This window comes from Helicoverpa armigera, chromosome 3 (genome assembly GCF_030705265.1).
Source record: "Helicoverpa armigera isolate CAAS_96S chromosome 3, ASM3070526v1, whole genome shotgun sequence".
Taxonomy (NCBI): Eukaryota; Metazoa; Arthropoda; class Insecta; order Lepidoptera; family Noctuidae; genus Helicoverpa; species Helicoverpa armigera.
The window spans coordinates 10,331,202-10,344,699 of NC_087122.1; the positions used below are offsets into that span (position 1 = coordinate 10,331,202).

General features: G+C 34.0%; 4 protein-coding genes across 5 annotated transcripts in view; 3 read left to right on the top strand and 1 right to left on the bottom strand.

The window, feature by feature from the left end:
- LOC110378530 (ornithine aminotransferase, mitochondrial) overlaps positions 1–13,498 on the top strand; it is a 93,544-nt gene that overhangs the window by 58,710 nt on the left and 21,336 nt on the right. The window lies entirely within an intron of this gene.
- On the top strand, positions 49–1,671 carry LOC110378535 (probable dimethyladenosine transferase). The gene is made up of 5 exons (XM_021337841.3): positions 49–214; positions 474–660; positions 755–1,058; positions 1,144–1,365; positions 1,481–1,671. Exons 1-5 carry the CDS (start codon positions 157–159, stop codon positions 1,628–1,630), a joined length of 921 nt encoding a protein of 306 aa, XP_021193516.2. The 5' UTR covers positions 49–156; the 3' UTR covers positions 1,631–1,671.
- LOC110378537 (uncharacterized) lies at positions 1,665–2,602 on the bottom strand. The gene is made up of 3 exons (XM_021337844.3): positions 2,238–2,602; positions 2,047–2,148; positions 1,665–1,903 (listed from the first exon to the last, which is right to left on the bottom strand). Exons 1-3 carry the CDS (start codon positions 2,478–2,480, stop codon positions 1,766–1,768), a joined length of 483 nt encoding a protein of 160 aa, XP_021193519.1. The 5' UTR covers positions 2,481–2,602; the 3' UTR covers positions 1,665–1,765.
- Positions 2,912–13,165, top strand: LOC110378533 (mitogen-activated protein kinase p38b). 2 transcript variants are annotated; one of them, XM_064043637.1, is made up of 10 exons: positions 2,912–3,184; positions 3,378–3,514; positions 3,603–3,796; positions 4,059–4,168; positions 4,276–4,400; positions 5,187–5,266; positions 6,315–6,436; positions 7,137–7,267; positions 8,794–10,673; positions 12,763–13,165. In XM_064043637.1, the coding sequence occupies exons 1-9, from the start codon at positions 3,081–3,083 to the stop codon at positions 8,871–8,873; spliced, it is 1,083 nt and encodes a 360-aa protein (XP_063899707.1). In that variant the 5' UTR covers positions 2,912–3,080; the 3' UTR covers positions 8,874–10,673; positions 12,763–13,165. The 2 variants fall into 2 exon arrangements, with proteins under 2 accessions (XP_063899707.1, XP_063899706.1); XM_064043636.1 differs by lacking the exon at positions 5,187–5,266 and adding an exon at positions 4,925–5,004 and having other exon boundaries at positions 2,914–3,184.

The following is a 13,498-nucleotide window of genomic DNA, read 5'->3' on the forward strand; positions in this document are numbered from 1 at the left end:
AAGTTTCAAACGAAATCAAAAGACTTGGTGTTGAAATTGACAGTGAAATGCATGAAATTATGAAAAAAAAGCAGCTGTCGTTCAAAGCGCGTGTTTTTGTAGGCATGGTGTTATTTTAATTGTAAAAACTATAAGAACGGGCTCAAAACAGTAAAAATGCCTAAAGTTAAAGCTGAAAAGAAGTCGAGAGTGCACAATGAAATTGCGAAGCAAGGTACCCTCATACTTTTAAATGAATCTCTTTTATTGTTGTTATTAAAAATGTTTATTTTAGCTTTCCCCGAGTTTCAGTGATAATTTTAGGGAACTATAACATACACTGGATTTTAAATTATCCTTTGATATAACTGAAAGAAGTTTAACTTATCAACAGTAACAAAATAAATAATATCTTTTTGTAATGAGAGCGGAACAAAACTTTTTGGTCAGTGGGTCGTCTTAGGGTCAGTATTAATATCATCATATGATTTCAGGTATACAATTTAACAAGGATTTTGGACAGCACATATTAAAAAATCCACTCATTATAACTTCAATGCTAGATAAAGCGGGATTAAGGCCTACAGATGTAGCACTTGAGATTGGTCCCGGTACTGGTAACATGACTGTTAAGTTACTTGACAGAGTAAAGAAAGTGGTGGCTTGTGAAATAGATACAAGGTAAGTTAAGTATAAATGTATATTTTTTGGTCTTTGAATCAAAATATAAATATGAAAACATACCGATGTACTAAATAAATTTTCTTTGCTACAGATTGGTTGCTGAACTTCAGAAGCGTGTCCAAGGCACTCCTTACCAAGCCAAACTCCAAATCCTTGTGGGCGATGTCCTCAAAACAGAATTACCTTTCTTCGACATCTGTGTAGCCAATGTGCCGTACCAAATCAGTTCTCCTCTAGTATTCAAACTGCTACTGCACAGACCATTCTTCAGGTGTGCAGTTCTCATGTTTCAAAAGGAATTTGCTCAGAGACTAGTAGCTAAACCTGGCGATAAACTGTACTGCAGGCTCTCTATAAACACCCAGTTGTTGGCTAGAGTAGATATGTTGATGAAGGTCAGTATTACTTGGTTAGATTATTTAAAAATGATACTATAGTTATGAAGACAGTGCTCTGTAATTAATTTTATTACTTCAACAGGTAGGCAAGAACAACTTTAGGCCACCACCAAAAGTGGAGTCCAGTGTAGTGCGAATAGAACCAAGAAACCCACCCCCACCTATAAATTTTGTGGAGTGGGATGGTTTAACGAGAATAGCATTTGTAAGGAAAAATAAAACATTGGGAGCCGTTTTTAAACATGCAACAACTATGGCTGTTTTGGAGAAGAATTATAGGGTGCACTGTTCTCTACATAACAAGGTAGGCCTGACTGAACATGTTGTGGAGAAGAATTGTAGACTATTTAACTGAACATACAAAATTGATCGGTCACTTGTTCGTAGCTAAGATTACTAATATATTATGTTGGTTTCAGGAAATTCCTGAAGATTTTGACATAAAGGAAAAGGTACAAGAAATTCTAACAAAATCAGAAACAGAACAGATCAGGGCAAGAATGATGGACATAGATGACTTCATGAAGTTATTACATGCCTTCAATTCTGAAGGAATACATTTTGCATAACATATATCTTATTAGATGATAAAAATAAAATATATTATTTATATTTCTTTTTTATTAACTATTATAGTTTACATAATAAAACTAAGACAACATATTCCAGTATTGGTTGGTGAACTGGGTTAAATAAGTTCATGTTTATATGGGAGAGGCCTTGAAACCTTTGCCAGCATAGTCATCTTCTTTGCGGGTTGACTTGAAGGGGAACCCAGGTTGTCCTGGCAGAACCATAGGTTTGGAAACATGGACTCTCCAACCACCCTTCTTGGTCCAGTCCTGAAAAAAAAGGAATTCAATAATTGGTTTCTGTCAGATGACATCCAAGTCACTTTACCTCAAGCAGTATGCTATAAATATATAAAAGTTTTGATTATATTACAAACTAAATCATAACTGAAACTAAGTAATCTATTACTTACATTTCCATTGTATTTGAAGTAGTAGTGTCCACAAAGAATACCAAAGCCAATCATTATAAATTTTCCAGTGAGGTACCTATAGTCCTGAGCACGAGAGGCTCCCTGTAAATAAGTTACATATTACAGTGTTTATTGTTTGACAAATATTGTTCGTTGTTTACTGGACTTAGGTTAAAGTTATGTAACCTTACCAATACTGGCGTGAGAGCTTTATAAATGTTATCTAAAGGAGCACGGTAAATGCGGCGGAATATATTGGTACGTTCTTTCCAGTACTCTGGAACATGAACAGGTTCGTGAGGAGCCAAGACTTGATCCTTCAGCCACTGCTTGCGCCAAGCTCTCTCGACATCGGTCATGCCCAAACATCTTTCACGTTCAATTGCCACACGACCAGCAATGGCCATGGGCTTTACACCCGCTGTTTGAGCCATGTTTTCGTTTTATTATGTTAGTTACTGTGCCAATAGTTTTTCGTTGGTTTTGTAACAAATACAACAAACCAAGTAGCGCACTGTGGTGCAGACAAAAATATTCTTTTCTTGACATTAACATTTATTTGACACATGACAGTACCTGTGACAATCGAATTTTCGGGTACTCCCAGACTGTTATATTGTATGTAATGTCCCATGTATCCCGCGATTTGAAGAATATCTTGACCGGGAGTGCACAGGCTATTAGGAAAGATTGCCACACATTTACTGATAATTATTGCTGCTAGTGGCATACACGTCAGTATTTTATCCCCACATTCCAACAAGTATATATAAAATTAAAATAAAGATCAAATGTCGATCAATGTCGTCCTGTGTATGGCGCGCTTTCATCAAAATTATTTTATTTATATGTACGTCAATTTCCCTCTACTACAGTGTCCCCATAATAAATAATAGTCTGTGGTAGTATTCTACTCTGTGAGCAAATAGTTGGGAGATTTTATCTCTCTTTGCTTTTATCATTTCGCGTTTTGATTAATTTAGTCCATTTTGTGAGTTGTGGATTAAAATATCCCCAGGGTGATAACAAGAAAGATGCCTCGATACCATAAGGTGGAAATTAATAAAACAGAATGGATTGTCCCGGAAAGATATCAGATGCTTACACCTGTAGGCTCAGGTGCTTACGGACAAGTTTGGTATGTGTTTGTGACTATATAATCGGCAGTATGCCAGTAATTATTTCTATTAGAAGCATGCATTTATTTATATCAATAATCCCAATAGCACGCAATCCACTAAGCAACAATATGTAAAGTAAGTAGGTACATTGCCCTTACGTGGGCGGGCTGACTATGTTGTCTATTCTTGAATTGAATAAATTGTTTACAGTTCCGCAATCGACACACTGCATAATATGAAAGTAGCGATAAAGAAATTGGCGAGACCATTCCAGTCCGCCGTGCATGCAAAGCGCACTTACCGCGAGCTTAGAATGTTGAAGCATATGAACCATGAGAATGTTATTGGTAAATATGTGCTAATATTTGGAAAGTTTCAATCACTAGGTTTAACTGTTAGCCAGCCAAGTGAAATCTCCTTATTTACTATGTTTAGGTTTGCTGGATGTATTTAGCCCTGAGAAAACATTGGAGGAGTTTCAGCAAGTATATTTAGTAACACATTTGATGGGAGCAGACTTGAACAACATTGTTCGCACGCAAAAGCTATCAGATGACCATGTTCAATTCTTGGTTTACCAAATTCTGCGAGGTCTCAAGTATATTCACTCTGCAGGAATTATTCATAGAGTATGTAATTTTTTCTCTTAATTCCATTTCATATAAAAGTAGAATGGAAAGACATTTAGATTATTCATTCTAGACACTGATCCTCAATCATTCATTTTAGCATATTCATAATATCACAAGACAAATAAAATGTCTAGAAAAAACTAATTAATTAAAATTAATTAATAAGAAAATGATAAAGTCCATGAAACTTGCATGTTTTAACTTCACTTGTAATTTTTGTGGCATTGTCTTAAAGTTAACACAAATATTAATATTGTAGGATCTAAAACCTTCTAACATTGCCGTCAATGAGGACTGTGAGTTGAAAATACTAGACTTTGGTCTGGCCAGGCCTACAGAGACTGAGATGACTGGCTATGTAGCTACAAGGTATGTACACCAAATTATCATCATATTTACAACATTCATTTAAGACAACAACAAATATGTTTGTCACTTGAATCCTTCCAATATGTAATTATAAGAAAACTTTGCAGGTGGTACAGAGCACCAGAAATTATGCTCAACTGGATGCATTACAACCAAACAGTTGATATTTGGTCTGTGGGTTGTATCATGGCTGAACTATTGACTGGCCGAACTCTGTTCCCCGGTTCAGACCGTATCCTTTTAATTTTATTTATGTCTATATTTATGTTTAGAACTTATTTTGCATGTATTTGAAATTCTGCCAGTACATTATTTTCCAAAAAAAAAAAATATTACATTACATATGGAATACAGGTTTCTATTTTTTTTTGCATACCAGTATTATTGCTACATTATTTTGTTTGTAGGTAATTAAATGTTATTGGTTCACACACATAATTTTACTGTGTTTAGCAGAAATTCGGCTAAGTGCTCTTGCTAACTGGGAAGAAGTAAGGTATTGTGTACTTGTTAAATAACCATGCCAAGAAACATTTTATTCCTCATGTGTATATTTAACTTTCCTTTGACTGCATTTCTCATAAATTCAATTTAATAAAACAATCTGCTGTGGCTCCATAAACTGGTTAGTTTTATGATAGCTATTTATGTTTCCCGTGTACGTAAAGTATACCTACAGGTTCACAACATAGTTACAGCTTAGCTTATAATTTTTATTTAAACCTCAATGGCTTTCAACCTTAATGGATGAGACAGATATCCATCAATTGAATTTGATCATGGAGGTACTCGGAACACCCGCTAAGGAGTTTATGTCGAAAATATCTTCAGAGTCTGTAAGTAGCTACCATTGAATGTTTCAGCGGTGATATGGTGTAACGTTAAGTGTACATACATTATAATCAGCATTAAGCAAAGAGCTTGCCTTTAACTTGCTTCAATTGATGTTGTTATGTCATGTCAATAAATGGCTTGTGTAAGTTTGGTGCTTGTGTAACCTTAACATGCGTGTACTCAGATATTGATCACCTCACAAGAATATTATTCTTGTGTGGTAGGCCTGATCAAGAGACTATTGACAAAATAATTAGTGAAGAGGTGAGTAAGCCTACTAAAAATTTAATCTTGTAATATTAAATTAAGGCAGACATTAATATTTTCTTTGACGCTTTCTAATATGCAAGAATAAAACGGCACTGTAACTATTTAAAATGTACTAAAAATGTAGTTTTAAAAATAATTATAACTCAGATTTTATGCGTCAAAAGATAGCAAGGCCGTTGTGAATATTGTGTTCCATCTGTTTGAATAGATGTAGGTATTTGTGTACGCATTGTAAAAGTTCTAATGAGCGTTCTACATAAAAGAAAACATGGTGTGTATTGTTCGTGACGTGCCAATTTGTGTTCGTCCAGCTCTGCTTATTTCAATGTATATGTAGACTGAGTCATCATTGAAATTAATTCATTAAAACAAATAGTTTATTCGTCGTGCTGTACAAATATCTGTCACAAGTGCACATTTAGTGGTTTTGAATCATTCTGTTTACTTACGACAACTTTACGATAAAAAAGTCATAAACATTATGAAAGCTACAAGATAAATAAAATGAAGGAAAATAAGTGTCCCAAGATTATTCCTCTTACATGTACAAGACGTAGTTATTAAGACAAAGAAAATGCAATTGATTTGGCAATGGCCGTAATTAAAATCATAGTTATGATTTAATAGACGATGGTATTAAGTTTATCCTTGTAACTATAAACTCTAGTTTACAACTCGTGATATGATGGAGACAAAGACAAGTCTTGTGACGAACTACCGTCCTAGAAAATAGCTGTCAAAATTTTAAATCAGATAATTAAACATCAAAACACGTGATAGACTTGCAAACTACAATAGACGGAAGCATGCATCTATTGGGAATCTATTATTCTATGCATACTTATATTATAAAGCTTCTGGATTACCTTGAATCTTATTGAATTAGCTCCAACACTCACGCCAACGTTGGGGGTCGGCCTTTTCTATCGGTCTTTTCTTTGGGATCCGTCCAGAAGTTGGTACGAATATTGGCACCAACATTTGGAGACTTTCTTAAAACCTAGTTATACTTCACATATGTGGTTGTATTTGACTGTTTCAGGCTAGGAACTACATTCAGTCTCTGCCGGCGCTGAAGAGGCGTGACTTCCGCGAAGTGTTCCGCGGTGCCAACCCGTTGGCCGTCAACTTGCTTGAACTCATGCTCGAGTTGGACGCTGACAAGTAAGTTTTTTATTTCTTTCCCTACTCTACCTGTATATACAGCCTAGCAGTAGGTACTTTCATAGATCTAGATAACTCCAGACGACTTTATTTTTTTATCGAGTTCAAGATCGCATGTTAGTTATTTTCAAAGATGTACTGACTATCAAAGGAGTCTTATTCTTAATCTTAACTAGAGCTAGAAATCGTATTTTGTCTTATTCCAATTGAGAGGATAAGCATTGGACAGAATCTGTTTAATCATTTTCCTTGTCCAGAGACTGTTTCGGTATTCTTAATTTGTATGACTAAGTATCGTGTAGACAGTAGTTCACTGGTGTAACCAGTTTCCAACCTTTTCCTTATTGGTTTGGAATAAAAATGAATATTAATATTAAAATGAATATTATTAATGGAATTGTATGGAGTATACTTTAGGTACATATGAAATACGTAGGTACTTACCACAGCTACAAGTAGATATATACATATATCAATTGGGTGTTTACTTGAAGGGAAAGTTTATACTCTTGGCAAAAAAGTTCAACAGCTCCTACACCTTCAACTGACTAAAAAGTTCGACAGAAGAAGTATTGCCTTTAGCTCTTTTAAGACATCCCTTAAAATGTTCGTCGTTCTTAAAGTTTCGAAAACCTATCGTTAATAGACCACAGTCAATAAGGTTTTCCCAACTCTAAGCTATCAAAATGTCCCGTTGCAGACGTATAACAGCGGAACAAGCGCTTGCTCACGAATACTTGGCTCAATACGCCGACCCAGACGACGAGCCGGTGTCGGCGCCTTACGATCAGAGCTTTGAAGACATGGACCTGCCCGTAGACAAGTGGAAAGGTATGTAAAATCTCCGAAATATCTTCACTGCCCATGTGTTTTGATTAACGAATAGTCAGGCAAATGCAACGGGATTCGCAACAAAGGCTCCAAAAAGGCCCTTCGCAGCTGAAAGGACGTTTTCGCTGTTCATTCTCAGTAGTTTTCTTCGACTATCTATTTCTTAGATTAAAAGATCCGCGTAAAAATATTACAGACCCAAAGCTTTTGCTTAATCTGGCAATGACAATATCATTGTTCTAACCGAGATGCAGGGTAACATAAAACCATCTGAGCCCATTTTAATCCTATATCCATGGGCTACGTAGCGAACAGTTTTCTTCAAAGTAATTAATTTCATAAACATTTTCTATACTTACATTACCTACTTTTAATGTGTCTCTGGAATCCGGGAATATTTAGAAAGGTTGAATATCGTGAAACTTGTATATCGATACGCCAATTTTTTTTTCTCGTGAACTATCAATGAAATTACGTCATTGTTCTGGAGGTTACCGATATATGATTCGCGTTAATTAGAGTGTGTATCTATGTGCATCTTATCTCTTAAATTCATATTGAAGAGGATTGTTCCGTTTGTGGGTTGGGGGGGCTTATCGGATCGTTGTGATACGATAATTGGCTATCGAACAACTATCCTTGCGGATAATTCCGTTTCCAGTAAAGGGCTTTGGTAATCAATATTTTGAAATTGCTTTTGTCGGAAACAAGGTACTTATCAATGCGATTTTACGATTATTCATTTGGAAAGGACAATGGGCGATTCCGGTCCAAATGTCCACCACGAACGAGACCTATATGGCTAGATAGCCCGTTAAATTTAGAACATTTTTTGTTATGAAAGTAAAAAAAATTATAATGCCAGAAAAAAGTTATAGCAAAATCAAATACAACATTTTACAGATTTTATCAATTTCATTTTTTCAATTACTTTTCGTGATGTTCGATTTTCGTACTTTCTGTAACTTCTGACAAAATAGCATTGTTCATTATTAGAGAGAAGACACCACCAGTTACCCCTGGAACCAGGAACCGCTGAGTATATTCAAGCACTTCTGGCGCCTCAATTGATTAGTGATTCGTACATCCATCGGGCAAAAATATGGGCTGTTTATATGCAAATGTGTCTTACTCATCTTAGTTTTAGATAAAGTTCGGAAATGGAAGTGGAATAAAATAAAAAATAATAATGATAACATACAAAAACTACCGAAAATTAAGAATACATTTTTGGCTATAACTTTTTTTTGGCATTGTTTTTTTTTTACTTTCTTAGTAAAAGTTACTCTAAATTAAGTGGACTATTACTCGTTTGTGGTGGACATTTGGACCAGACTTCATACATTCTTGCCCAATCTCCTTTATTTTTAACTATTTTGTTGATGTACTTATTCCAAAATGAGCTGTTTAGCTGCTCAGCAGAATTTATAGGAACAAAATTTTCTTGACAATATACATATATTATTTACTTAGATAAAAGTTTTCTTTTAAGTGTAGATATTCAAATAACTCCGTTATTTTTACAGAATTGGTGTGGAAAGAAGTGGTGGAATTCAAGCCCCACCCACAGCACATGAACACAGTTGTAGAGGTCACTCCATCTTAAAATCTGATGAAATCTACCATTGATTTACTTGAACATCGCTGTTGCAACACTTGATCTATGGCTTAATACTATCAGGGTAAATAATAACTTAGACTTTAGTGCAGATATAAATAAGTATCGCAAGTCGTACACAGGCCTTATGCAGTACATTTAATATAACTGGATTCAATAGTAAAACGAAGCAATAATCGCGTAGGAAACCTTATTTACTTGGATTATATTCAGCATAGAGAATGAACTGTTTGAATGAACTTATTATTTCCGTATTTCAAAACGAAAACGATCCCAGTTATATTAAGACTAAAGCATTAGCACTCACAAAACTACAGTTCATATTGCAGAATGATGCTCAAAAATAGATCTTATACCTAAGGGCATTGAATGCTAGTTGGAGAGTTCAATTTTGTAATAAGGACTGGAGTTACATAAATATGGCTATGTTCACTCATAGTTTTTTACATTTAAAAATGTTAATGAATTGAGCAGCACTAATAAATAAGCTGCTAAGTCCTTTGTCACTGCAGTGTTTAGCAAGCTATATTGTTTACCCCTGACAGCTGCGTTGATTGTAAATAATGTAAGTGGAGTATTTTACGAATGGATAATAATCTATATTTCATAAGAGTAAAATGTTAGGTTCTACTTCATTAGTGTTTAATTTAGAACAGATTAAGTTAAGGTGCCTTTTGTAATTCTGAAACTGCCTTTAACATTTCGATAAACTATCAATATGCAATATGGTAATGTTGAGGTAGCCAAGCGTAAATTATTATTATAATAATAAGGTTTTTTATAGCAGAGTTATTACCTATTACGTAGAGTGGCTTATCTGCAATCCATTGTCAACATTTGCACATTGTACTTTTTCCGACAGTTTTAATACCAGGCAGATTAAAGTTCCCGATAATATAAAAACTTGCATAAATAAGCGCACGTAGGCAAACATTATGCCAAGTGTTTGATAAATATTTTTGATGTCTTAAAATAAGAGAAAGGCTAATAAAGTAGGACCTACATAATAATAATATATTATAGAAACTTGTCAGTTTCGATATAAAGTATATTTTATTACGAAAAAAATAGAAATAAGAAATCAAGCACAAAAGCTATTGTAAAATAAAATCAAATAAAAGTTTATTTTTGAATCATGTTTTATGGAATCGAATTATTTCAACCGAGCATTTAATGCTGCAAAATAAAATCAAATAAAATTTTATTTTGAATTAAGTTATGTGGATTCGATTTTTTTCAACCAAGCATTTAATGCTGTATTAAGTTACTTTTGGCTTCTATTAAATTCCGAAATATAATCACATGTCTTGATACGTCAGAAAAATATTGGTTTCATACATTTAGTATGGTTAGACATTATTATTTATCTGACGTGTGACGACACGTATATTTCAAACTTCGTTCTAAAAGGATCCACCTGGTTATACAGAAAGCAGTGTGGAGTTTAAATTTTAACCTCGACAATACAACCACAACTCTTGTAAAGTTCTCGAAAATGGAAACTTTGAATAATCGAATTAAATAAGAGCAATATACTTTCTGCATTAAACGTAGATTCGTATACATTTGTAAGTAAAGCTTCAGTGTCATGCAGACACGGCATCGGCAGTAGTCACTAGTCAGTGCACTATGTTACCGTCACTAATGGCTTTATATGCTGGTGCTAACTAATTTGCTGCTAATTATCGTTAGTTAGACATAAGATTGTACGTTTTAGCAGAACATGCTTTTAGTAACATCACCTGTTGTAGTCCAAGCGGTTTTACCTAATGTTAAGTAAGGAGAAAGGTGTGCGTTCGCGCAGCGGAATGTTGTTGAATTTAAAGATTTTAATTATGCAGATAATTAGTGTAAGACGTCCTATAATTGTGTATGGTAAATAAAAATTTGTGTATGCAGCCATTGTGGAGAAATTCACCAAAAACAGATTCCGCTGGGCGAACGTTGGCGAACGTTGTCCTGGCGGAACTTTTTTTAATCCATAGACTTTAGAAGAAAGAAATGTGAAAATTAGTGTGTATTTGTGTATAATTAATTATGTATGAATGAAATTAGTGCATGCATAAACTTCGGAGAAATTCAAGTTTCCGCTACGCCAACGTTTGGCCATTAGCTAGTTTTCATATAAAGCGCTTACATAGAGAGCTGTAGATTTTTACATACGTTGTTTTGAATTTGTTTATATTTGTTTAAAAAACAGATTCAGAAAAAGTCGTAGGGTTTAAAAGATAAAAATATAAACGTAAAATACACTTATTAGGTCTTAGTTCTTAAAGTATGCAGTTTGGGGTCTAGATTTTCACGTTTACACAAACCTTGTAAGTGTCTCCAACATGTTGCCAAGTATCAATGATGTTCCGTTAGTAATTAAAAAGTTATAGGATATTTTACCATGAACAGATCACTGTTTACAAAGCAGTCGAATATCACGACGTTCTAAAGGAATTGCATGGTAAAATGTATGCCAATAATTAGTTTAATCGTTCAACTATTCACTTGCAAAATTTCATGTCATTAAATTCAGTAATTAAAGAAAGACAATTATAATACTGACGGAGCATCGAAAACCTACATAATCCGACCAAGTTCGGATAGCTACAAAAAAGCGGCCGTGCCATATGTCTGAGCAACGTTCTTAACTTGGAAGGTTAGTATATTTATTAAAATGGTACAGTTGCGTAAACAAGCGTTAGGAAAAAATAAAACAATTGCATTTCTTGAATGAAAAATATTTTTTTAATAATAATGCCACTATCTACGACATTTTAGTTAAAATACATAACGTTTATTAACGTTATTTTTAATCACGTAGTCAAGTAATTTATGTAAGTAATAATAATAAAAATATTTTTGTACACGGATATTTAAATAGAAAAGTACTTGTTAATTGAAGATTTATTTTTATCGTAGATAGTGGCATTATTATTAAAAAATATTTTTAAATCACGAAATACAATTGTTTTATTTTTTTCTAACGCTTGTGTACGCAACTGTACCATATTAATAAATACTAACCTACCAAGTTAAGAACGTTGCTTAGACATATGGCACGGCCGCTTTTTTGTGGCAATCCGAACTTGGTCGGATTATGTAGGGTTTCGATATTTTAATTGTCTTTCTTTAATTACTGAATTTAATGACATGAAATTTTGCAAGTGAATAGTTGAACGATTAAACTAATTATTGGCATACATTTTACCATGCAATTCCTTTAGAACGTCGTGATATTCGACTGCTTTGTAAACAGTGATCTGTTCATGGTAAAATATCCTATAACTTTTTAATTACTAACGGAACATCATTGATACTTGGCAACATGTTGGAGACACTTACAAGGTTTGTGTAAACGTGAAAATCTAGACCCCAAACTGCATACTTTAAGAACTAAGACCTAATAAGTGTATTTTACGTTTATATTTTTATCTTTTAAACCCTACGACTTTTTCTGAATCTGTTTTTTAAACAAATATAAACAAATTCAAAACAACGTATGTAAAAATCTACAGCTCTCTATGTAAGCGCTTTATATGAAAACTAGCTAATGGCCAAACGTTGGCGTAGCGGAAACTTGAATTTCTCCGAAGTTTATGCATGCACTAATTTCATTCATACATAATTAATTATACACAAATACACACTAATTTTCGGACACATTTCTTTTCTTCTAAAGTCTATGGATTAAAAAAAGTTCCGCCAGGACAACGTTCGCCAACGTTCGCCCAGCGGAATCTGTTTTTGGTGAATTTCTCCACAATGGCTGCATACACAAATTTTTATTTACCATACACAATTATAGGACGTCTTACACTAATTATCTGCATAATTAAAATCTTTAAATTCAACAACATTCCGCTGCGCGAACGCACACAGGAGAAAGTTTTTAGACCAGCCGTCCATCTAGGTGTCACTTTATTTTGCTCAGTGTTGACACTACTTAAATAGAAATGGTTACTTTGTAAAAGTAACGAGGAAAAGGTTTTAGGACGGGATATGTAAGATTATGAAATACCAATATAATTTGCCATTTGTTACAGAGCCTGTGACTAATACGCGAAAAACATAAATAATGGTCGGTATCTTATAATGATCGCAGCTAGATATCTTAATTTCTTCAGAAGACTGTTAAATATTTTTCGCGTATTAGGCCTGGCAACTGTACTTTTATGAATATTTTTAAGATATAATCTTATTTTATGATACAGATTACGATTTGTAAGTATTACACAACGTAGTATTTGTATTACTGTTGGATTTTAAGAGTAAAACATGAAATTATACAAGAGTTGCTTTTTATTTTCCTCCATGATTATTCAGATCAAATCCCGAGACCCATTTAGTGCTAATAAACGCCATCGGCACCTTGTCAGGCACTTTTTGACGCAAGTTTACCTTTTTGCCCTTGTGGTGTGGGTCAACTGATCAATACGTGACAAATGTCTCTTTACAAAATGCCAATCGTGTTTAGCACTCTCTATTCTTTCAACAATCAAGCTCTTTTGCCAGAGATCTTTATTTTTATAGTTAATAGTCACGTATTACCTATAAAATACGTGACTATTTCACACAAATGCTGACAAATAGTTTGTTGATCAAATACGCGTATTGCGTTTTCG